This window comes from Pan paniscus, chromosome 6 (genome assembly GCF_029289425.2).
Source record: "Pan paniscus chromosome 6, NHGRI_mPanPan1-v2.0_pri, whole genome shotgun sequence".
NCBI lineage: Eukaryota > Metazoa > Chordata > Mammalia > Primates > Hominidae > Pan > Pan paniscus.
The window spans coordinates 140,201,389-140,227,463 of record NC_073255.2 but is presented as its reverse complement, the minus strand read 5'-3'; the positions used below and the strand labels follow the sequence as shown (position 1 = coordinate 140,227,463).

General features: G+C 39.8%; 3 protein-coding genes across 8 annotated transcripts in view; 1 reads left to right on the top strand and 2 right to left on the bottom strand.

Annotated features, from left to right (window-relative positions):
* Window positions 1-163: 163 nt before the first annotated feature.
* PSMC2 (proteasome 26S subunit, ATPase 2) lies at window positions 164-25,758 on the bottom strand. Of its 5 annotated transcripts, none has more exons than XM_055114779.2 (13): window positions 23,722-25,758; window positions 20,472-20,729; window positions 14,311-14,348; window positions 13,323-13,404; window positions 12,479-12,578; window positions 6,240-6,371; window positions 5,569-5,641; window positions 4,884-4,979; window positions 4,016-4,180; window positions 2,159-2,246; window positions 704-906; window positions 510-606; window positions 164-422 (listed from the first exon to the last, which is right to left on the bottom strand). In XM_055114779.2, the coding sequence occupies exons 2-13, from the start codon at window positions 20,539-20,541 to the stop codon at window positions 265-267; spliced, it is 1,302 nt and encodes a 433-aa protein (XP_054970754.1). In that variant the 5' UTR covers window positions 20,542-20,729; window positions 23,722-25,758; the 3' UTR covers window positions 164-264. The 5 variants fall into 5 exon arrangements, with proteins under 5 accessions (XP_054970754.1, XP_054970755.1, XP_008949298.3 ...); XM_055114780.1 differs by having other exon boundaries at window positions 23,905-24,038; XM_008951050.5 differs by lacking the exon at window positions 23,722-25,758 and adding an exon at window positions 23,111-23,513.
* On the bottom strand, window positions 14,358-19,774 carry LOC117981065 (small ribosomal subunit protein uS14-like). Its single transcript, XM_034964700.3, has one exon. It carries the CDS (start codon window positions 19,648-19,650, stop codon window positions 19,480-19,482), a length of 171 nt encoding a protein of 56 aa, XP_034820591.1. The 5' UTR covers window positions 19,651-19,774; the 3' UTR covers window positions 14,358-19,479.
* Window positions 23,452-26,075, top strand: part of DNAJC2 (DnaJ heat shock protein family (Hsp40) member C2) — a 32,164-nt gene continuing 29,540 nt past the window's right edge. The window contains exon 1 of one of the 2 annotated variants that reach the window (XM_034964696.3): window positions 23,452-23,688. Coding sequence is in view for 1 of the 2 variants with exons in the window: in XM_003825717.6 (XP_003825765.3) it covers window positions 23,625-23,688 (64 nt within the window). In the remaining variant the exon portion in view is untranslated. The remainder of the gene's footprint in view (window positions 23,689-26,075) is intronic. The other variant, XM_003825717.6, reaches the window with a different exon arrangement.

The following is a 26,075-nucleotide window of genomic DNA, read 5'->3' as shown; positions in this document are numbered from 1 at the left end:
GCCTAGGATAGAAGCCATCTAAGCAAGCGCTTTGTATGATGTGAAATCCTTAAACGGGTGTGGGTCAAAAAAATAGTCAAAATATATTCTAACAAGCTTTTCTGCCTAATAACATTAGAGATCACCTTTTATTATATTACAAGAAGAGATATGGAAAAAAGCATACAATTTTGAAGCCATTTATTTGTTTATGAATTGGTTATTAACAAGTCTATATAAGGTTAGGATTCCAATTTAAAGTTTTCACTTGAAAGCCTTCAGGGTTCAGTTGTATGTCATATAACGAGGAGTAGCACTGAATTTGGCATAAGACTTAATGACCTTATTTACAGCTTCCAAGAAATCCTTCTCGGTAGCAATTTTTCGCCGTGCTCTGATGGCAAACATACCAGCCTCTGTGCAGACGCTTCTAATCTCAGCACCTTTCAAACAAAAAGAAAATAAACAGGCTTAATTAAAGCAGCCTGAGCAGACAGACCAGCAAATATAAGCAAGAACTTTCTACTTACCAGTGCTATTTGGACACAGTCGTGCTAACAATTCAAATCTGATATCTCTTTCAACACTCATTGAACGAGCGTGAATCTTAAATATGTGGGTCCGACCCTAAAAATGAGAGAATTGACAAATATTAAAATGGAAAAAAATCACAGGAAGAAAAAACTTCAAAAATCCCTTTCCTAAAATGAAATGGTTTTCTTACCTCTAGATCGGGCAAGCTAAATTCAATTTTTCTATCCAATCTCCCTGGCCTCATCAGTGCTGGATCCAAAGTATCAGGTCTGTTAGTGGCCATCAGCACTTTAATATTGCCTCGAGGATCAAAACCATCAAGCTGATTGATCAGTTCCAACATTGTTCTCTGCACTTCATTGTCACCTCCAGCACCATCATCAAAACGAGCCCCTGAGAAGACAAAAGGAAAGATAAGCTCTTCAAGTCCACTCAAGAGTAGCACTATGCATGACCTGAAAGTACCAAAAATCTCAGCTCAAATCATGTCCTCAGGCACAAGTGCACATCCCACTTTGAAGCAAATCCTGTAAGAACAGCCTGCTTCATATAAAACTAATTAGAAAGTGAATCTTTGCTTTCAAAAGTATTCATCACAGATTTACTTAACGTTTTTTAAACTGCCTATGGGGCAGTTTAGTGTTTTCAAAGTCTACCACATTTATTACTTAATTTGAACCTCTCAAAAACTCATGAAGTACACAAGACAAGAATTATTCCCTTTATAAGATGAGCAAACTGAAGCTCAGAGATTAGTTAAAATAACTTGTCCTCAGGAGTTCGAGACCAGCCTGGCCAACATGGTGAAACCACGTCTCTACTAAAAATACAAAAATTAGCCAGGCATGGTGGTAGGCATCTGTAATTGCAGCTACTCAGGAGGCTGAGATATGAGAATTGCTTGAACCCAGGAGGCAGAGGTTGCAGTGAGCCAAGATCATGCCACTGAACTCCAACCTGAGCAACAGAGTGAGACTGTTTCTTAAAACAAAAAAAAAAAAGTCTAGATTTCATGGCTAATACTGTATTTCATCAAATCTGTGAAGCCAACAAGAACATTATTTTATGTGCACTAAGAAAAACCACCATCAATTAAATTATGCCCCAGTGCTTTCTTATGACATTAGATGATACTTCTCAATTTACGAGTTGTTTAAAGTATGGAAATAGGTGTTGTATGAATGAAATCAGATATAGACTGAGCATCCCAAATTTGCAAATGCAAAATCCAAAATGCTTCAAAATTTGAAAGTTTGAGCACCAACATGACAAAAGCAATACTCATTGGAGCACTTTAGATTTCAGGTTTTCAGATTTGGGATACTCAATCAGTATAATGCAAGTACTTCAAAAGCCAAAATCCAAAATATGTGAATTCCAAAACACTTCTCAAACATTTCGGCTAAGGGATATTCAACCCATAGCACAAAAATAAAGGCTTTGAAAAAATGACAATGGTATATAATGTGTCTTCTTGCCTTTATAGTTTAGCACTACTACTTATTAGATCTGTGGCGCCACTGTTTCAGAGCTCATAGAAGAGTTGGAGTTAAAATTCTGTATAAGATTAACATATCACGACATATCACTTTACAGCCTTCATGAAACTGAATCCTAAAGCAGTTCTCTAACGTATCATTCTCACCTCCAATAGCATCAATTTCATCAAAGAAGATAAGGCAGGCTTTTTTTGTTCTGGCCATTTCAAAGAGTTCACGAACCATTCGAGCCCCCTAATGAGAAAAATGATTTATTAATTCAAAATTGGTTTCAAAATATTTTAAAATAAATAAAAAGTTATGCTTCAAACTTTTCAATATTTATTCCTAACAGTATTCTCACCCATTATTACCTAAACGTTTTTTATTTTTTTATTTTTCTGAGATGGAGTCTTCCTCTGTCGCCCAGGCTGGAGTGCAGTGGTGCGAGCTCGGCTCACTGCAACCTCTGCCGCCTGGGTTCAAACGATTCCCCTACCTCAGCCTCCCGGGTAGCTGGGATTACAGGCATGTGTCACCACACCCCGCTAATTTTTGTATTTTTAGTAGAGACGGGGTTTCAGCATCTTGGCCAGGCTGGTATTGAACTCCTGACCTCATGTTCCACCCGTCTCAGCCTCCCAAAGTGCTGGGATTACAGACGTGAGCCACTGCGCACAGCTATTTTAATTTTATTTTTTATTTTTTGAGACAGAGTTTCACTCTTGTTGCCCAGGCTGGTGTGCAGTGGCACGATCTTGGCTCACTGCAACCTTCGCCTTCTAGGTTCAAGCGATTCTCATGCCTCGGCCTTCCGAGGAGCTGCGATTACAGACATGCGCCACCACACCCGGCTTTTTCTATTTTCAATGGAGACGGGGTTTCTCCATGTTGGTCAGGCTGGTTTCCAACTCCTGACCTTAGGTGACCCGCCTGCCTCTGCCTCCCAAAGTGCTGGGATTACAGGCATGAGCCACTGTGCCTGGCCTATCTAAACTTTTTTTAAAAAAGACTGAAGTTTGCTCCCCAGTCCACCAAATTAATCTTGCCAGCCTTAAAATATTAAGTGATTTTCATGATTCTGTATCTATTAAATAGCAATAGGTTTCAGATCTGAAGAGGTCAAATTAATAGTTAAATAAAGGAACCATTCTAATTAGTAAAACTTGAGTAAATAAAAGCATCTGATCTATCACTTGGAATTCCTGATCATTGAATTTGACTTGCAAGTTTTAGTTAGGGAATAAAAGGATACCTCAACTCATGCAGCTCCGTAGCTAATTCTTATTGTAAATATACGAATCATCAACAGGTTTCAGATACAATACGTATAGCCCTAGACTTATTCTCTAAATATATATATATATGTATATGTATGTCTACAAACATAAAAACAACCTATGTTCTCACTTTCTCATTAGGACTGAAAACACTGCCCCTGAAGTAAAAGTATACTTTTTAATTAATTTACCAGGCATTTCCGTAGAAAAGCCACATCTGTAGAAAATGTCACCCTTTTGAGGAGGGGGCATACTGGTTAAAATTTTAAGTGGTTGCCTATTTCCAAATGACCACAAAGGCAGCTTCTAAACTACTAATTACAATCAAGAAATTTCAGGTCTCAGGCCGGGCGTGGTGGTTCTTGCCTATACTACCAGCACTCTGGGAGGCCAAAGCAGATGGATCACTTGAGCCCAGGAGTTTGAGACCAGCTGGGCCACATGGTAAAACCCCTCTCTACAAAAAATAGAAAAATTAGCTGGGTGTGGTGGCATGTAGCCATGCTCTCAGCTACCTGAGAGGCTGAGATGGGAGGATCACCTAAGCCCAGAGAGGTAGAGACTGCAGTGAGCTGAGATCATGTCACTGCACTCCAGCCTGGGCAACACAATGAGACTCTGTCTCAACAAAAGAAAAAAGAAATTTCAGGTCTGGATCCCTCAATGCAGAAGTGCCATTTTTAATTTCATTCATACTGTAAAATCTTTCACAAGGCTATATATTCTTTGATAAATTTACTTTACCTCACCGACGTATTTCTGTACAAGCTCTGATCCAATAACTCGAATGAAGCACGCATCAGTCCGATTAGCAACTGCCCGCGCACAGAGTGTCTTGCCTGTACCAGGTGGACCAAAGAGCAGCACGCCCTTGGGAGGCTCAATGCCAAGGTTCACAAACCTCTCTGGCTGTGATAGAGACACAATTTTCACACTTACCACTTCTGTATAACAAAAATCAGTCTACTTCTAAATCAACAAAGTGCTTTTATGTTTAGTATTTTATCCTGAAAACCATACTTTAATATTTAAATCAAAATTATTAAGTCCACAATATACATACTTGAACTAAATAAGAAATTTTACTTATTCTAAGACATAAGTTCTAAACTGGACTTCTATCAATACATAAGACTAAATGGCTTTTAAAAAGCACTTCCATTATCCAGTCTTAAAATATTTTCCTAATTTAAAAAAAATTATGGTGTTTAAGGAACAAAATTATCTGGTATTCAGTATCCTAGTTTTCCATTATCCTCCCAAGTTTAACCTGCTTCAATTTAAGCCCCTTTCTTCTCGATGTCTTTTGAAGAACCAGTTTCTTCTATAATAGCCTGTAACATATTTAACATATTGCTAAAGGTTACACTGTGCCTCCTCTGTCACTGTAAACAGCAGATCTTTCTTTTTTAAATATACTTGACCACTCAATCCTTTTTGCTTGCTCTCCCCTAGAACTTACCAACTCTCCACACCTCCTCTCTCCACCCTCTCAAAAAACTCTCATTAGGGAAAATATTAAAAGCCATCTAATATACAAGCAATTTTAGTGCTCAATACACAAAAGACATCTTTATACAAAGAAATTTAAATACAACACTCAGCTACTTACATGAAGTAATGGGGTTTCAACTACTTCTCGCAGTTTCTCAATCTGTTCCTTACAGCCACCAACATCACTGTATGTGACATCAGGTTTCTCTTCCACCTAAGAGAGGGACAGAAATGTACAACATACAGTCACAGGCTTTTTGGATACTGTCCAAATTCAATAGAATAGACCTAATACCTTAAAAGAAAAACTCACAAGTGAGAATTTTAATAAAAATTGAATACATTGCCCAGTGCCCTGGAACTACTTGCTGTATTAACTTGTTATGACACTAATGAATGAAAAACAAACTAGTAAAATAAAGACAGGCTGAGACTCTGTCTCAAAAAATATATATATAAAATACTGCCGGGCTCAGTGGCTCACGCCTGGAATCCCAGCACTTTGGGAGGCTGAGGCAGGCCAAACACTTGAGGTCATGAGTTCGAAACCAGTCTGGCCAATATGGTGAAACACTGTCTCTACTAAAAAGACAAAAATTAGCTGGGCGTGGTGGCGGGTGCCTGTAATCCCAGCTACTCGGGAGGCTGAGGCAGGAGAATTGCTTGAACCCGGGAGGCAGAGGTTGCAGTGAGCCAAAATCACACCATTCTACTCCAGCCTGGACAAGAGTGAAACTCCGCCTCAAAAAAAAAAAAAAAAAAAAAAAGACATAGCCTTCCTTTTCCCTCCCATAGTTTCTTACCTGCATCATAGTAACTGTTGGGTCAATCTTAGGAGGCAATGGAATGTGAATTTGATATTTATTTCTATCCACGCTAAGGAAGTAAAAAAGATAGTCATTAATACATTCTTTAAGCTTTCAAAGTGCTTTTATGTTTAGTCTTTTATCCCCAAAACCATACTTTAAGAAAACAAGAGAGAGACAGAGTCCCTAATTATATAAAGAGAAATAAAGAGAGCATGAAATCTGAGGATACTAAACTACATGTCTAATGTCGCAAACAACCTATCCAACAGCAATCAAACCTTTGAGGAGGGAGGGGAGATATTTTTTTTAATTTACTAAGTGAGTTGTTATGTATTCTATAGACATTAACACACTTAGCATCACAACTATCCTAAAGCAAGTACTCCCCCAACCTATACCATGTTACCTTAAATGGACTGGTAACCTCAACTCTGAAATTTGAAGCCATTCATAATAAACAACAGTGGGAGTAGGGGAGTCAGGGAAGCCAATGGGAAGTTAGGAAGCAGATGCAGAAGAAAGAATTTTCAACTATAGTACATTACTAGGTCATCCTTTGGTATTCCAAGGAACTCAGTCCATTTATTCACTACAAAGCCAAGGATATGAATGTGAGACAGTATCCTTAGTGAAAGAAAAGTATTTATTGTAAATAGAAATCTTACCCCACTCTCATCCCTTCTTCAATGTCAGTAGGTGCCACCTGATCACTAAGGTCCACCACAAACTTGGCAAACTGCTTTACGTTGATAATGTATTTTGGGTCCTCAGAATCAGCATTGATTATCTTTGTACACCTAACACAGCAAAAAGCTTGATTAGAATAAGGAACCTAAGCCACTAATAATGAATTCAACTAACTAGATTATATCCTGAGTGTGCAATATACAGGTATAAACTAGAACTACAGAAACTGGGACACTGTTAAAGATCCTTTTCTATACCCAACTCCAAAGGTCCATTCGACTTTAGCCAAGTCATAAAATTTTCAAATACATTCTCCTGGAAAATTAAACCCAAATATCTCATCATTAAGAAGTTCTCTGATTTCTTGATTTCCATAGTTTGTATTCCTTTATTATTAGTGATGCTCCTGTATATCTTAAGTTGCTCTCGTTTTTATTTTCCCTACAAAAAGATGGTCATCTTGTCTTACATCAAATTCAGTAATAAATGGGTTTTCATTCTTTTCCTGAGTTTATACTTTAAATCAGTTTTTCTTTTTTTTTTTTTTTTTTGAGATGGAGTTTCACTCTTGTTGCCCAGGCTGAAACACAATGGCATGATCTTGGCTCACTGCAACCTCCACCTCTTGGGTTCATGCAATTCTCCTGCCTCAGCCTCCCGAGTAGCTGGGATTACAGGCATGCACCACCATGCCTAGCTAATTTTGTATTTTTTTTTTTTTTTTTTTTAGTAGAGAGGGGGTTTCTCTCAAACTCCCAACCTCAGGCTAGCCAGGCTGGTCTCGAAATCCCAACCTCAGGTGATCCGCCCGCCTCAGCTTCCCAAAGTGCTGGGATTACAGGCGTGAGCCACCACACCTGGACTTTAAATCCATTTTTATTGTTTTTGCTACTTTTTTTCTTTTTTTAACTGAGGCAGTAGAAGCTTGTTTTTTTTTCTTTTTCTTTTTTTTGAGACAGAGTCTTGCTCTGGAGCCCAGACTGGAGTGCAGTGGTGCGATCTCGGCTCATTACAATCTCCGCCTCCTGGGTTCAAGTAGTTCTCCTGCCTCAGCCTCCCAAGTAGCTGGCATTACAGGAACGCGCCAGCACGCCCGGCTAATTGTTTTGTATTTTTAGTATATACGGGGTTTCACCATGTTGGCCAGGCTGGTTTCAAACTCCCGACCTCAAGTGATCCACCTGCTTCGGCCTCCCAAAGTGCTGGGATTACAGGCGTGAGCCATTGCACCCGGCCAGTAGATTCATTTCCATATGGCCTGGTAAAAATGAATTTATAATGCCATGCACATCACAGTATAAAATAGTCAACCACCTTTCCCCTTCTATAGTATCTATCTACTAAAGAAAAACAAAAACAAAAAACAGAACTCACATTAGAAAGCTGCTACATAAGCCACAGCAAGAATTACAGAGAAATACAAAAATAGCCTGTGGAGTGCGCACATAGGTAGAGCTAAAAGTAACGTACAGAATGCTTTGGCTTAGCCAGGTGTGGTGGGATGCACCTGCAGTCCCAGCTACTGAGGAGGCTGAGGCTGGAGGATCACTTGAGCCCAGGAGGTCAAGGCTAAAAAAGAATGCTTTGTCCTGATAGCATAATTGTGTGAAGGACTCTGTTTTCTGTTACCAACCATGTTTGCTAGGGAAGAAGAATTATACCCATTCTCTACCAAAAAAAAAGAGGCTGACCAAAAAACCTGAAAGGAAAAACAAGAACAACAAACAGCAATAATACCAAACCCTGGGGAGAGGAAGAATTTGATTTCCAGAGGTGACACATTACATTATTTTAAATGTCTAGTTATCACCAAAAAGTTTTGAGATGCAAAACATTATGAAGTGCATTTTCCCTTATGTATGACATTATGGCTCACACATAAGGGGAAAAAAAGCAGTCAATAGAAATTGTCCCTTAAGAAGCCTAGATGTTGGTGTTATTAAACAAAACTTTTTTTTTTTTTTTTGAGACGGAATCTCACTGCTGCCCAGGCTGGAGTGCAGTGGCGCGATCTTGACTCACTGCAACTTCCGCCTCCCAGGTTCGAGCAATTCTCCTGCGTCAGCCTCCTAAGTGTCTGGGATTACAGGCGCCTGCCACCACGCCCAGCTAATATTTTTATATTTTTAGTAGAGACAGGTTTCACCATGTTGGCCAGGCTGATCTCAAACTCCTGACCTCAAGTGATCCACCTGCCTCAGCCTCCCAAAGTGCTGGGATTACAGGCATGAGCCACTGCGCCCAGTCAAACAAAAACCTTAAATCAGTACAAGAAATATTTTCAAAAAGCTAAAGGAAACCATATCTAAAGAGTTTATAGGAATGATGAGAAGAATGTCTCACCAATAGTGAATACAGATAGAGAAATTAGACTGGAATATTATTTGGCCATAAAAAGTTCCATCTATTTTAGAATACGGATGAACCTTGAAATATGCTAAGTGAAGGAAGCCATGTACTATATGATTCCATTTAGATGATATGTAGAGGATAGACAAATTCATAGAAACAGAAAGTAGATAAATGGTTGCCAGGGGCTGGAAAGAGACGGGAATGAAGACTGCTAATGGGTATTGGGTTTGTTTTTGGGGTGACAAAAATATTCTATTCTGGAATTAGATAGTGATGATCAATGCACAATTTTCTAGATATTCTAAAAATCACTAAATTGTATACTTTAAAAGAGTGAACTTCATGATATCTGAATTTTATATCAATAAGTTTGTTATTAAAAAAATTCATAAGCTGGCTGGGCACGGTGGCTCACACCTGTAATCCCAGAACTTTGGGAGGCCGAGGTGGGCAGATGGCTTGAGCCTAGGAGTTCAAGAGCAGCCCAGGCAACATGGCAAGACCCTGTCTCTACTAAAAATTAAAAAAAAAAAAAAAAAAAAAAAAAAAGCCAGACATGGGGTGGTATGCACCTGTGGTCCCAGCCACTTGGGAGGCTGAGGTGGGAGCCCAGGAAGCAGAGGCTGCAGCGAGCTGAGATCATGTTACTGCACTCCAGCCTTGGTAACAAAGTGAGACCTTGTCTCAAAAAAAAAAAAAAAATTCACAAGCTAAAAATTACACATACACAAATTTTATCAAGAGTTTTAAGCAAAGAGTATGAGACTAAAATCAATGGAAACTTTTTCAAAATAATCTTTGCTTTCTTTAAGGCCTGGGATCTTGTAGGGGTATAGGGCTCTTTAGCTAGTCTGTCTGTTATAAAAAATCTATATGAAAAGTTTCCCTCTAACTGCTTTACAGAAAAAAGAAAATTCCCCTCATACGGCCTAGAAAAATGTACCTAGATTTTTTAATTTACCGTAGAGAGATAAGAACATATTACAACCATGATATAAGAGCAGAACATTCAACACACACACAAAAATGAAAGAATAAAGATAAGAGCCTTGAAATAAAAAACCTGAGTTTTTTTACCTGAGAAATTAAAAACCTACGAGAAGAAAAATGGGAGGAAAAAAACATCAACAGAAAAATTCAAAGATAAAGAAAAGCTCATAGAAAGTAAAGTAAAAAGGCAAAAAGAAGAAAAACAGGAAGGAAAGATTAGCATATTAGAGGAGCAATCCTGGAGGCCCCATATCCAAATAAGAGAATTCAGGAATAAGGGTCCAAGAAAACGGAAGGAAAGAAATTAACAAATAGTTTCAAGAAGATTTGCCTTACTAAAGGACAAGAGAGCCCATGACAACGGATGAAAACAGACCAACACCAAGGCACATCACCATGAAATTTCAAAATAGAACAAGAGAAGACTACAATTTTCAGAGAAAAATTAGGCCACATATACAGGACTGAGGATCAGAATGGCTTCAGAGTAACACTGGGAGGCAAAGGACAACAGAACGACGCCTTCAAAATTTTGAAGGGAAAAGAACTGTATACTCAGCTAAGACACTTTCAGACATATGCAGTCTCAAAATATTACCTCCCAACTGACCCTTTTCCAAGAAGCTACCAGAGGATGTATTAGACCAAGCAACAGGAGAGAGGTAAAGGGCAATCTCCAGGGTAGAGAAGTCAGACAACAACTGTCATTAAACAGGCATAAAGGACAACTGGTCCAAACCAAAGCAGGTCAGAAGGTGCTGGGAAAAACTTAAGGAAAATGAAACCGAGAGAACACCAGATGCAATTAAGGTATAACTGAGAGAAAACGAACAGATCTAATGCATCTGAAGAGCAGTTTAGACAATCAAGAGAAAGTGGGAGGTTGAGTTCATAATATATGCACAGAAAACCAGGCAAATGAAAAAACAAGACGTTATAACAACCACCACCAAAAGAAGTGGTACAAGAAAGGAAAAGCAATCACAGCTTACCACTTGGCTCTTTGTGAATAGTGTTTACATAGCCATAATCATATAAACACTGAATACTGATCTAACCAAAATTATAACAGAATTACATAGGAAGGATGAGGGGATAGGAAAGGTTTGCCTTCAAGGTGAAGGCAGAGGAAACAAAACAAAATCCTCATCTTCCATGATGGAAAGCCAAAAGATAATACCTAAAACTAAAAAATCAGGAAGTAGGAATCTATAATACACAAGATATAGCAATATCCATTAGAACCATGAAGACGAAAACCAAAATAATCAGCTTTTTAAGGTGAAAATGAGTGTCATTAGGGAAGAGAAATTGGGAAATACAGCTGTTATTATTTAACTGTTTAACTCTTTTCTTTTTTTTTTTTTTTTTGAGACAGAGTATCACTCTGTCACCCCAGGCTGAAGTGCAGTGGCACAATCTCAGCTTACTGCAACCTCTGCCTCCCAGGTTCAAGCGATTCTCCTGCCTCAGCCTCTCCAGTAGCTGGGATTACAAGCGCCCGCCACCACACCCAGTTAATTTTTGTATTTTTAGTAGAGACGGGGTTTCACTATGTTGACCAGGCTGGTCTTGAACTCCTGACCTCAAGTCATCTGCCTGCCTGGGCCTCCCAAAGTGCTGGGATTACAGGCGTGAGCTGCCGTGCCCAGCCTGAACTATTTAACCCTTCAAAAACCATGATAAAACTAAAAAGTGAGTGAATAAATAAAAGGGAGAAAAGATGGAAATTGTGAAGTAGGGAGGGTGAGTAGATGGGAAATAAAAATAATCTTTAGCTTTTAGGAACTAAAAATAAAAACAAAATTTTTAAAAGGATTATAAACAGAGGAGAATATGTTTATAGCCTTGAATTGGGCTAGGTTTTTCTAAGCAACATTAACACCCAAAAGGTATAATGGAAATATTGGTATATTTTATCTCCTAAAAATGTAAAACATTAGTACAACAAAAGGTACCAAGAAGTTAAAAGTGACTAGGGAAAAATACTTGTAGCATACTTAAGAAAAGACAATATGTACAATATATGAACTGTTTCTAAAATTAACAAGAAACAACCCAAGAACAAAACATGAGTAGTCAAAGAAATACAGATGTTTAGTAAACAAAAGAAGTAGCTATCATACTAGTAATCAACACAGTACAAATTAAAATTATTTTCCCTCAAATGGCAAAAGTGTAAAAATTGAAAACTGCGTATCTTACATTGATCAGACAAATGGACATTTGCCTCAAAGCCTCTTGGTAAAAGTATAAACTGGCCAAAGTAATTTTCACAGGATTTTAAAACTATAATATCTTTGACCCCTAGAATTCCACTTGTAGTAAGCTAGCCTACAGAAATGTATGCACATACACTGAGAAACATTTAACACGAATATTCACTACAGCACTGTGTATAGTAACAGAAATTGTTACAGCCTAACATCTACACATTATGCAATTTTTGCAATTTTTTCCTATATTAAAGACAAAGATTCCCAAAACATGTAGTTATATCTAAAAAAAAAAAAATCAGGATATGTTTCTTTGCATGCAAATACAGGAAGATACACAGAGGATTACAAGGGCCAAACTATTTCAGTAGTTATGTTTGAGGAAAGGGCAACGGGAAAGCAAGTATGAGAAGGGAGTTTTTCATTTCTTGCTCTACATCTTTTTATATCATTTAAATCTTTTAAATGATTATGCCTTCATATATTTTTGAAGAATTGTTTAACGCATAAAATTTTAACCCCAGTTTTGTAGAAAGCTTTATTTACTTGGAATTTGGAATCAAAATTATTTATGAACTATTGCATTATCCCTGAGACTCTAACATTAAGTGCTTGAAAATACAGACAAAGGTAAGTTGCCACAGAGCACCCGTGCATACCTGGCAACCTGTAAAGGCTGTTCACTCTGGAGTGTCTGCTTATCTGCAGCCAAATCCCAGAGTGCTGGTGGGGCCAGGCCAGTGTCAGATTCTTTAATACCTACATAGAGAAAGATGACAAAATTAACTAAAATGTAATGCATCACCCTATAATAAGCTTTCTAAACCTCAGCACTACTGACATTTTGCACTGAATCATTCATTGTGAGGACTATCATGTGCATTATAGACTGTTTAGTAGCATCCCTGGCCTCTCACCACTAGACGCCAGCAGCACCACCCTCTCTCAAAGTCATGACAATCAAGGATGTCTCCAGACATTGCCCAGTGTCCTCTGGGAGGGGTTGGGAGGGTGGGGCAAAATCACCCCAGCTGAAAACTACACCCTGCCCTAAAGTAATTGTCAAGCCAAAAATATAATGCCACATTTGACATTTTTGTGTAGGTCAAATATTATAAAACTTCATCATTCAAGTTCCCCCCAAAAAGTTCCAGGAAAGAGCCCAATTACTTGAAGCAAAACTATGTTGTGAGATCTTATTTTTATCCAAAAAAGTTTTTTGACTTGTTAACTGAAGTTTACTGAACTAGGTTTTGACCAACAGAAATATTACTGGCTTAGAAGATGGTACTGTTTCTTATTTCTTAACTGCATAAGCATTAAACCTGGTTGTAAAAAGCAGTGAAAGATATGGTTAAATGAGATCTAATTTCTTAACAGAAAGGAAGAATAATGATTTTTTTTAAATCTGTAATCATGAAGGAGTAAAATCTGTATTTAAACTCTTGATATTATTCACACATTACATTTAAAGGAAGGAAATGGGAATTTAAAAATACGTACCAGTGAGCTCATTAATTTTCTTGAGAAGTTGCTGAATGTCATCTTCAACTTGCTTGATCTGCCTAGAGTAAGTGCTCTGACCCTAGGTGATGAAGGTCAGTTTAGTTAGAATATCAGGATATCAACAATTTATTAAAACTACAGGTAAAAATTATTTTTAAGTTACAATTTCAATAGCTATCATTATCCCAAAGCTTGTGAAGTAGAGAGGTATTCCTGACCCAATATTTCCCCTTAAATACACAATCCACTATTATGCAAGATAACAAATGAAAATCATGGCCAGGCATGGTGGCTCATGCCTATAATCCCTGCACTTTAGGGGGCGGAGGCGGGTGGATCACCTGAGGTCAATAATTCAAGACCAGCCTGGCCAACATGATGAAACCCTGTCTCTACTAAAAATACAAAAAATTAGCCAGACGTGGCGGTGGGCGCTCATAATCCCAGCTACTCAGGAGGCTGAGGCAGGAGAATCGCTTAAACCCAGGAGGCGGAGGTTGCAGTGAACCAAGATCGCGCCATTGCACTCCAGCCTGGGTGACAAGAGCAACACTCCGTTTCAAAAAAAAAAAAAAAAATCGTGTGTGAAATTATGCAAAACTATCGATTTCTATGCATTAAAACTTCATTTCAGAACTAATTCAGTAATACCTGTTAAATATAGTAAACTTGTGTAAATGATTTCAAATATCTTTCAATATAGCATCACATTTTAATCACAAATAGTATTAAAATAATACATAAACTGAGACATGCCAAATACTTTGATCTATTCTATAAACTTTAGGTAGGTAACTTCATTTAGTGAAGATTACTATAAGCTGCCAGACATTCTTTTCTAATTGTTTCTTTTTATTTTATTTTTTGTTTGGTTTTTTAATTTTTGGTTTCTTAACTTCTTCTAATTATTTTGGAAGGACAATACCAAAACAGTTTTTATTTCAACATAAAACATCTATAGTTTGTAGACACTGAAAGGACTTACATAAGTTTTCAACAAGGCAATATCCCCCTCATCCAGAGCTGAAAGAAGAGAGACAATACATGAGATTCAAAAAGAAACTAGCATTAAAAATTTTAAAAAAGAAACTAGAGCTTTTTTTCTGTTCGATTCAAATTGTTTTAAGTGAGTGTCAAAAATCAAGCAAGATTATGATGCTACATATTCAATCAAATAGTTCCTGGACTCAAGGAATTTTTATCTAACTGGGAGGAAAATAGATTTTTAAAAGTACATAATATACGTGATGACCTATTTTATATAGTACATACATAAAACACATCCATTAAGGATCTTGGTTAAATTATACCATAGTCATAAAATGAAATACAATGCAGGCCCGGTGCGGTGGCTCCTGCCTGTAATCCCAGTACTTTGGGAGGCCCAGGCAGGCAGATCACCTGAGGTCAGGAGTTTGAGACCAACCTAGCCAACCTGGCGAAACTCCATCTCTACCAAAAATACAAAAATTGGCCTGGCATGGTGGTGCATGTCTGTAGTCCCAGCTACTCGGGAGGCTGAAGCTGGAGAATTGCTTGAACCCAGGAGGCGGAGGTTGCAGTGAGCCCAAATCACATCACCGCACTCCAGCCTGGGTGACCGAGAGAGACTCCGTCTCAAAAAGAAAAAGAAAAGGAAATACAATGCAGCAATTTAAAATGATAACAGAACATAGACATAGAAAGCAATCCAACAAATGCTATTCAGTGAATCAGGTAGGTTTAAAAAAAAGGATATAATGTGCATATATTTTGTTTTTATATAAAAATCACTTAAAACACATGTGGAGAGTAACCTGAAATGGTGTTCTACGGTGGTTATCTGGGATTTCAAGTGATTTACAGTTAATCTTTTCTATTCACAAATTCTGCATTTCTGAATTTGCTTAGCTGCTCAAATTTATTTGTAATCCCCAAATCAATACTCATGTGCTTTCATGGTCATTTGCAAATAGACAGAGTGGTAAAAAATTTAAGTTCACAACTAAGAACAAGTCACTCTACCCTCTTGTTTCAGCTTTCATATAGAGATGACCAGAAGATGGAGACCGTAGGGGAAATGCAGTGTAATCCAAGCAGTTCAGGCTTTGGGGCCAGGTGGACAGGGTTTGAATGCCAGCTCTGGAATCTGTTAGTGGGGTGACCTCAGCCAAGTCACTTAACACTTCTGAACTTTGTTTTCTCTTTTGTGAAATAAAGAAAAAATGAATCTACCAGGATGAGTTGCTTTTAGGATTTAAGATTATAATCAGCTGGATGCTGTGGCTCCCAGTTGTAATCCCAGGCCGAGACAGGCGGATTGCTTGAGTCCAGGCGTTCAAGAGCAGCCTGGACCACATGGCGAAACCATGTCTCTACAAAAAATGCAAAAATTAGCATGGTGGTATGCACTTGTAGTCCCAGCTACTTGGGGGGCTGAGGCAGGAGGATCGCTTGAGCCCAGGAAGTGACAGCCACAGCAAGCTGAGATTGTGCCACTGCACTTCCACCTAGGTAACAAAGTGAGACCCTGTCTCAAAAAAAAAAAAAAGATTATAATCTATGTGAGATGTATATATACATTTCTCCTAGGATCAAATGTTCAGTACTTCCCAACTGACCATTCACAGCAACTTTATAGAATATATCTATCATGAAAAACAAGAACCAATCATACAATCATACATATTTTAAGGAAAAAAACGGCAGGTCTTTTTTTGTTTTTGTTTTTTTTAACTAAGTATGAGTAGAGGTAGGAAAAAGCATGCTTAGGTAACAGCAGCTAGACCAGGTAAGCTGAAACATAGTATACACATTAGGTGGTAATAGGAAATTAAGTAGATGGAGGTCTGGGGCTCTAGTGAAGTAGACCATAAATTCTAGAATGAGGTAATCAGGGCCACTACAGTTGACATTATAGGAACTGTGCCTTAGGAAGAATTAGCTCGCTGAGATATGAAGAACAAATTGGAGTGAGGCCACTCGGAAGTCATAAGAACCTAAATAAAAATGGTAGCAATGAAAAGAGAAAGGAAGAGTTGGATTAAAAAAAACCCTCAGAGGAAGAATCTACAGCACATGGCAAATGACTAAATGTGAGAAGCTGAGGGGAGAGGATCAAACATGATGCCCAGGCTTTGGACCTAGGTACCACACAACAGAAGTCACAATAGAAAGTGGTTAGCGGAGGGAGATACGAAGTTCAGTTTAAATTTTATTAAGTTTGTGGTACTGTTATCTGCACAGAAGAGTTAACTGCTATCCTTTGAAAGGCCTGCTTATAAGGTTGGTTCTTGGCTCTTGTCTGAGAACAATTTCAGAGGGTTCCTACCATTCCCAGAACTGAAAAAGGTGGTTCACTGTGCTTAAAATGTTTATACAAACTACAGGGTTTATGCAGAACACTTATCTTCCTTCAGGGAGTCTAGAATTTTGGTATGTTCTAGGCAGAGATGCCTACATTACCAACCCATAATAGAAACCCTGGGTGCCAAATCTCTGACGAGCTACTCTGGTTAGCAACATTTTACACATATTGTCACTACCTGTTGCTGGGGGAATTAAGTACATCCTGTGTGACTCCACTGGAAGAGGACCCTTGGAAGCTTGTGCCTGGTTTCTCCTGGACTTGGCCCCATGTGTCTTTTCTTTGCTGATTTTGCTTTGTATCCTTTCACTAAAATACATCATAGCCATGAGTATGACTACATGCTGAGTCTTATGAATGCTCTTAGCAAATTACTGAGCCTGAGGGTAGGCATGAAGACTATCCAACACACCGGCATATCCTGATGCAGCATTCTAAAAGGCGGAGATAAATCTGGCTCTAGAGGTCAGATGCCAGCTTGAGGTTAAAAAGGTTGACTAGGGAAGCACATACGATCCAAGACCAGAATGGATGAAATTAACAGAAACAAAACTTTAGAGAAGCCATGTGAGGACACAATGAAGGAAAGAAAAGAAGCAGGCGGATAAACGGGAAGGTTCAGCAACAGAAACCAAGGGAAGCTCAAAGGCTCAACAATGTCAAAAACACAAGGATTAGGATTGAGAAATACTAAAGATCTGGGAATTAAGAAACTACTGCTCAGTTTCAACTGATTTATATAGATAGAAACTAAAGTGCAAGAACTTTAAAAATAAAATAAGAGCCTGGCATGGTAGCTCACCCCTGAAATGCCAGTACTTTGGGTGGCCAAGGTGGGAGGATCACTTGAGACCAGGAATTTGAAACCAGTCTAGGCAACATAACAAGACCCTGTCTCTACAAAAAAAAAAATAAGTTTTAAATGAGCATGGCATGGTGGTGCACGCCTGTTGTGCTAACTACTAAGGAGGCTGAGGCAGGAGAATGGTTTTAGCCCAGGAGTTCCCAGCCTGCAGTGACTATGATCATGCCACTGCACTCCAGCTTGAGCGACAGTGCAAGACTGTCTCTAAAAATAAATATATAAGTAGTAAAGAAATGTACTGTGGGAGAATAGTAATAGCTGCTATAAATTGAGATGATCACTATATGAGACACCGTGATTAGAGATACATATTGATATTATCTAATTCTATATAAACCTGTGAAGTAAATACAATTATTTCTACATTACAGATAGGAAAAACAGTTTCACAGAATTTATTAGACAAAACTCAAAGCCAAGATTCAAACCTAGGTCTTCCTAACTCCTAAGCCTGTCCTTTCTGCCACTTTTAGGCAGTGAAAGAAAAAAAAGAAAATGACTTGTAACTTAGGAGAGCAGGAAGATTTTCTCAACTATGTTTTTAAGATAAAATGGATATTAGCATGCTTATAAGAACAAAAGGGAAAAATTCCATAGGACAACAAATAGAAGAGGTAGTGACTGAAGAAACAAAGTCCAGAGGAGGAAAGCATAAGGTCAAAAACAGAAATGGGGAAGGTTGCACATAACAAAAATTGATACCACTTCCTCCAAGGCAGGATTAAAATAGAAAATGGAAAATGTCAGAGAAGTTAAGAGAACTCTTAAGTGGATTCTCAATCATCTCAGGAGAGAAAAAAGTCATCAGTCACGAAGAAAGAGACTGAACTGAGGACCTGAAAAACATGTAAAAGGCTTGAAATAACCACTCAAACAAAGTGAGTCAATAGGAGATTCACAAAAAGTTAACTGCAATTAGGACCAAGTTGAGATCTGAAAGCTTAAATTGAAAGTAACTTAATCAGGCTAGACGCGGTGGCTCACGCCTGTAATCCCAGCATTTTGGGAGGCCAAGGTGGGCGGATCACCTGAGGTCAGGAGTTCAAGACCAGCCTGGCCAACATTGTGAAACCTGGTCTCTGCTAAAAATGCAAAAATTAGCTGGGTGTGGTGGGGGGTGCCTGTAATCCCAGCTACTTGGGAGGTTGAGGCAGGAGAATCCCTTGAACCCAGGAGGCAGCGATTGCAGTGAGCTGAGATCACATCTCTGCACTCCAGCCTGGGTGACAAGAGCAAGACTCCATCTCAAAACAAAAAAAAGGGTATGTATGAATAAACGCATAAGATCCTATATACATGTTAGTCATAACTGTATCCAAGGAATAAATGTATTAATATTTTTACAGAAGAACAAACCCAGAGAAACACACAGATCACTGTGCACAGATCAAATGATAAATCTCTGTGTCTAAGTTTTCCAATAAATACTGAGTATCTCTGACATTTTCAGTGTCCTAAAATATTTTTAAAAGAAACAGCAGAATGAGATGAAGGTAGAAAGGAAATGCTTTCTTTTGGGGGACAGTGTAAATGGAGAAGGGTGCTAGGAAAAGTTGAAGTTGTTAAGAAAGGAAAAAGTAAGAAGAAACATAAGAAATACCAAAAGAACATTTAAAAATAGCTTAAGGAACAAAAGGAGAAACAGCATAAAGATGAGACTACAAACGGGACTACTGGGAAGAAGTTATATCCAAAACTGGTGTGGATATCTCCTGCACTGTAAGTTAAAGTGTCAACTGGTACAATCTCCATGGAGTGTAGTTTGGCACTTACAAAATTAGAACTCCACTTCTAGAATTTATCCTACAATTTGTACTTGTGCACTTGGTAAAAGTTACATAAACAAGATTATTCATTTTTTTAAATGTTTATTTTATGTACAAAGAACTATCATGGTTTTCCATTGGGTAGATGCCTTGGATAATCCTTTGAAGGAAGATCACTTAGTCCAACTTAATGAAACCAATATCCTTCCCATACTGACAAAAACACTGGCGGCACATATTGAGGCCATATTTCCGGATCAGACCGTGCCGGTTTGAACAGACGCGACAAGAGCGAGAACCCTGGCCGAATTTTCGCGGGTGGCTCCAGCATAGCTTCTGGTGACCCATCTTGGTCTCAGAGTGCAACGAGGTAAAAGGTATTCATTGTTTTATAACAGCAACAAATTGGAAAAATCTACACGTCCATCAATAATAAATACATTACTGTATACGCATAATACAGGATACTATGCAGATGCAGAGGAAGTGACTACATGATAGGAAAGTATCTCTAATATATATTAAATTTTTTAAAAATCAAGATGTTGAAGTATGTACAGCATGCTACATTTGTGTTAAAAAAAAAGGAATAGATAAGCACACTTGCTTGTATATGTATAGAATATGTCTAAAAAGATATGCAAAATAGCAACATTAGTTGCCTCTGTGGAGAAGTTGGTGGCTGGGGCCAAGGATGCGAGGCTTTTCAAAGACATCTTTTCTGCCTCTTGAATTGTGAACCCTGTGAATGTATTATCTGGTCAAATAATTTTTTTAAGAAAATTATGTCTCAGAATTGTGGCTACACAGTGACAGCTCCCGGCTGTCACAGGGGGAAGGAGGAGGAGAGGAAAGAGGATCAGGTGACCGAGCACCGCCAGGCAGAACTTTTCAAGGCCTATTAGGCCAAGCAGGGTGCGTGACTTCTTCAAGACCCGAGAGCTGAGAATGAATAAAAATTTCCATCAGCAGATAATACAGAACTTGTAGTGGATGAGGGAGACTGAGAAGGCAGGCAAGTTAATCCAGCCGGTGTCCAGACTAAATTACTAGGGGCACAAAAGGGCCAGAGCACAGAGCCAGGAGCGGGAATCCAGCTCCTCTCCAGTGCCAAGGCAGCTCCGCTCCAGTCCCGCCCCAGCTCCGAGCTCCGGCCCATGTCAACTGACCTCGGATGGGCTTGTCGTCCTTCTCATCCTCTTTGGTCTTCCGCTGATCGGCACCGAGGTAATCCGGCATTTTAGCAGCTCCAAAAGCCTCCGCTCCTTAATGATTACACAGCACCTTCCTTGCTTCCGGTGGTGTCTTCCCTTTCCCTTCCCCACCGGAAGTAAATTGGGCTCAGACAGACCCCTTTATGCAGTGCTTCAGAGTCCGGACAGAGCCCTGGGGAAATGCTTTGGCACGCTGGTTTTTGGACTGATTACCTGTGAGAAGGAAACTTTACAGTGTTTGTAAAACGCCTGGCATATTAGACACAATAAGTAGTGGCCACATCTACAAATATAGTGAAGGTAATCTATTTCTGGTAAAGAGTTAATATCCAGAATAAAGAACTCCTACCACACAAGAAAACAACCTGATTTTTTAAGTGGGCAAATAACCTGAATAAACATTGCTCCAAAGAAGATATACAAATGGACAACATCACTGTTAGGAAATGCAAATCAAAACCACAGTTGGATGCCACCACATACCTATTAAGATAGCTATTATTAAAAACAAGCAAAAACAAAACAGAAAATAAGTGTTGGAAAGGATGACCCTTGGGTCCAGCCAACCCTTGCATGTGCTGCTGGATAAAATGGAATCCTGGTGCACTGTTGATGTAAATGTAAAATGATAAAATGGTGCAACTGCTGTGGGAAACAGTATGATTGATTCCTCAGGAAATTAAAAATAATTACCATGCCATCTAGCAATTCGATTTCTGGATGTGTATCCAAAAGAACTGAAAACAGGATCTCAAAAAGATATTTGTACATCCATGTCCATAAGCAGCATTAGTCATGATACCCATAAGGTGGAAGCAACCCAAGTGTCCATCTACATATGAATGGATAAACAAAATGTGATACACGGATGCGCGCACACACACACACACACACACACACACAAATATTATTCAGCCTTAAAAAGGAATGAAACTCTAGTATAAGCTACAACACAGATGAACCTTGAAGACATTATGCTAAGTGAATAAGCCAGTCACAAAAAAGACAAATACTATATGATTCCACAAATATGAAGTACCTAGAGGTGTCAAATTCCTAAAGACAAAGTAGAAGGATGGTTTCCAGTGGACAGTTTTTTCCACTGGCATAGTTTCAGTTTTGTAAGATTAAATGGGTATAGAGTTTCAGTTTTGTAAGATAAAAATAGTTTTGTAGGGTGGTTACACAATAATGTGAATGTACTTAACATTACTGTAAACTTAAAAACGGTGAAGATCGTAAATTTCATGTTATGTGTCTTTTAGCACAATTTTTTTTAAAAAACAAAACCCCCGGCCGGGCACCGTGGCTCACCCCTGTAATTCCAGCACTTTGGGAGGCTGAAGCAGGCAGATCATGAGGTCAGGAGTTGGAGACCAGCCTGGCCAACATGGCTAAACCCCGTCTCTACTACAAATACAGAAATTAGCTGGGCGTGGTGGCACGCACCTGTAATCCCAGCTACTCGGGAGGCTGAGGCAGGAGAATCGCTTGAACCTGGGAGGCAGAGATTGCAGTGAGCCGAAATCAGGCCACTGCACTCCAGCCTGGGCGACAGAGCAAGCCTCTGTCTCAGAAAAGAAAACAAAAAACAAAAAAACAAAAACCCATGTTAGAGTTAATGGTAAAATTGAATGGGAGGAGGTGTGAGGAAAAAAATATATTAATATGAAGAAAGTGGAGTCAGGTTACTTTGCACCTTGGAGCATGTTTTAACAGTGGTTGCATTAGTAGGGATCAGGAAGAGGTTTTGGGGCAGAAGATTAGTTCAATTTTTTTTTTTTTTTTAAAGACGGGGTCTCACTGTTACCCAGGCTGGAGCGCAATGGTGTGATCTCAGCTCACTGCAACCTCCACCTCCCGGGCTCAACGATCTTCCCACCTCAGCCTCCCTTAGTTCAATTTTTGAAAAGTCAGTTTTGAAGTGACAATTTTATCATGCAGCAGATATACAGACCAATTAAATGTATTTAATTGGCCTGGCACAGTGACTCATGCCTCTAATCCCAGAGCTTTGGGAGACTGAGGCAGGAGGATCCCTTGAGGCCAGGAGTTCAAGACCACCTTGGGCAACATAGTGAGACCCTGTCTGTACAAAAAAAAAATATATATATATATATATAATATATTTTAAAACTTTAATTGTGAAAATATAATGAAATTAGTAAGTTATTTTCTAATTTACTAATTTCTGGTGGTCCTTGCTAAAGAGTGGCATATCAAGTTTATTTTATTGAACCTGTTTCAGATACTGCTGTTGGGGGTGAGCCTTTACCCACTGTTTGTTTTTGCTGGTTTTTGCTTTTGACTGCAGTCTTAGAAGGAAGCATATAGTAGGAATACAATTGATTTTATTATACATTAAAAAATTAAGTCCCAGAGTCCTATAATTGGGAATATCTTGAATAAAAACTTCATTAGAACAGGGTAAAAATATTGCTGGCCTTGGAATACAATCTAACACACTAGAGAGAGGTTTCTTCTCCAAGTGAGTATTAAAAGATATAATGCAGGTAAATTAGTAATAGCACGACAAATATTAGCTGCTATTATCATCATCAAGTTAAACACAAATGTATCACAAATACACGTACGTAATTCTCCGCAAATGTATATACTAGTCGTCGATACTGGCTCATACAGGTACTTTCATTTTTTACTTAAAAGTATAGCGCTCCTGGGAAAATCACTGATTAGGTTCAGATTAATATATAAAGCAGTAAGAACTTAAAGATAATATAAAAAGAGCTGCTTTTAAAGGTTATGTTCTATGTATTGCACTGGGACGTGGAATATAATCCTTTTTACAGGAAAACTGATGCGCCTAGGAACCATTCTCTCGTGCGACTTGGTCTCCAGCCGGATCTCAGTCAGTATAGAACTAGGTTGCCGCACACGTTGGCGGGGGTGGGAGGGTGTGAGATTGGCCTCCACACCACGAAAGATCCATCCCGGAAGTGCTTACTGGTCGTCTCCATGCGCCGGTTCCTGGGCGTCTTAGAGCCAAGGCGCGAGGCTCGGAGTGAGAGGTAGAGCTGGAGGGGACCCTAAGCGCCCTCCGCCCGGGACGTGAGCCGCTGCGCCCACCGGGCTAGACCCGGCGCCATCATGCTGCTTCTGCCAAGCGCCGCGGACGGCCGGGGCACCGCCATCACCCACGCTCTGACCTCTGGTAAGTGCCCACCCAGCCTCGGTTCCTTCTCACCTCAGCCGCCCCTGCCTCAGTCCTCCGCCTCGGCAACCCTGGGGTCTCTCTACCCTTGACCCTGGCGACTAGCCCCGGGGCCGTATGGGGCCGTGACGAGTGCCTTTTTGCTCCGTGTTTTAAAGTAATCCTACCCTAGATTAGAAGGAAGGAGGGTGAGGGGTGCCTTCCTTTTGCTCCTACCGTTGCTTCCTCCTCTCGCCGCTGCTGACTCATGGATTGGGCTGAGCATTTCGGGACGGAACCCCCCAGTACCCCAGAAAGGTTCTCATAAGCATCTCCTTGCCTACAGTGGAAAGACTACGCGCAGCGAGCACCCCACGTGCCTGGGGTCGTACAAAGCTTTGCTACTGGCGCTCTCTTAAACACCTTTCTCCCTCTCTACGTTTGCTCCGGCCTTGTTTTTTAAATGTCACAACTCAGACACCGCTCCTCATACTCGGTGTTCAAAGACTGTGCTGCTGAAAAGATCCGCGTAGACTTTGAAAGGCAGTTATTACAAGTGAAACTTGTCCTGCTGCTGTAGGTTTTAGTTTTATGGCCCAGGACAGTCATGAGTATTGTAAACTTAAGAGTCTCCAGGTCCAGTGATCTACAGTAATTCCCATAGCCAGTCACATAGGCGCTTGTTGAATGTGAATTTTGAACATAACCCATGGCACGTGTTGCATTTATGTGTCTCCGTGTGCCTCTTACAACTAGAGCAAAAGGCTTAAAAGGCAGTGTTCTTAAAAGCCACACACCCATACTACACAGGTAGTACCTTTTCGACAGTGTTTTAATCCTCTCCTGTGTAAGGTGGAGGAAATCTTAAAATAAGTTGTTCAGGGATTTTCCTTTTTTGAATTGCTAATATACACATGTACAGTGATTTACCCCCACTTCCCAGGAATAGATGATACCTTTACTACAAGTTTGTAATTTCAGAGAGTTTCTGTGGTCTCATTCAAGCTTCCTAGGAACTGAATGAGATAAATAGGTATTGTTCCCATTTTACAGGTGAAGACATCCTGATTCATTTCAGGTCACATAGCCACTGTCAGACCTAGTCTAAAACCCAGAGTGTCTGGTTTCAGATTGAGAGCTTGTTCCACTACAGTTTAGCTGCATTAGTAAATCCCCATTTGCTGCTTGGAAAATTGCTTTCAGGACAAATTCTTGTTAGTGAATTCTTAAAATTTTTAAGAGCTATAGTTCAAGATTTTAATAATTAAGACAGTTTGTCTGGGTGCGGTGGCTCACGTCTATAATCCCAGCACTTTGGGAGGCCGAGGCAGGTGGATCACCTGAGGTCAGCAGTTCGAGACCAGCCTGGCTAACAGGGTGAAACCCTGTCTCTACTAAAAATACAAAAAAGTAGCTGGGCGTGGTGGCGGGCGCCTATAATCCCAGCAACTTGGGAGGCTGAGGCAGAAGAATCGTTTGAACCCGGGAGGCGGAGGTTGCAGTGAGCCGAGATTGCGCTATTGCACTCCAGCCTGGACAACAAGAGCAAAACTCCGTCTCAAAAAAAAAAAAGATAGTTTGAGTTGTTTTTAGATTTTTTATTTTTGGTGAGGCTAGCTCTTCGTGACAATTTATCACTATTTATTACTTTATTAAAATTATTTGTCTAGGCCGGGCGTGGTGGCTCACGCCTGTAATCCCAGCACTTTGGCAGGCCGAGGTGGGTGGATCACGAGGTCAGGAGATCAAGACCATCCTGGCTAATATGGTGAAACCCCGTCTTTACTAAAAATACAAAAAATTAGCCGGGGGTGGTGGCGGGTGCCTGTAGTCCCAGCTACTCGGGAGGCTGAGGCAGGAGAATCGCTTGAACCTGGGAGGCGGAGCTTGCAGTGAGCCAAGATCACGCCATTGCACTCCAGCCTGGGTGACAGAGCAAGACTCCGTCCCAAAAAAAAAAAAAAAAATTGTCTAGCTGGGCGCAGTGGCTCACGCCTGTAATGCCAACACTTTGGGAGGCCGAGGCAGGCAGATCACCTGAGGTCGGGAGTTCGAGACCAGCCTGACCAACATGGAGAAACCCCATCTCTACTAAAAATACAAAATTAGCTGGGCATGGTGGCGCATGCCTGTAATCCCAGCTGCTTGGAAGGCTGAGGCACAAGAATCACTTGAACCCGGGAGGTGGAGACGGCATTGAGCCGAGATCTCGCCATTGCACTCCAGCCTGGGCAGTAAGAGCAAAACTTCATCTCAAAAAAAAAAAAAAAAAGTAAAAAAATAAATAATTTGTCTAAAAGTAAAGTAGTTTGCAACATTTCTTCCTGTTCCTCACCTTACTCATATCCCCAAAAAAGTACTGATTTATCGTTGACATTACTGAGTTTTTTTTGTTTTGTCAGATAACT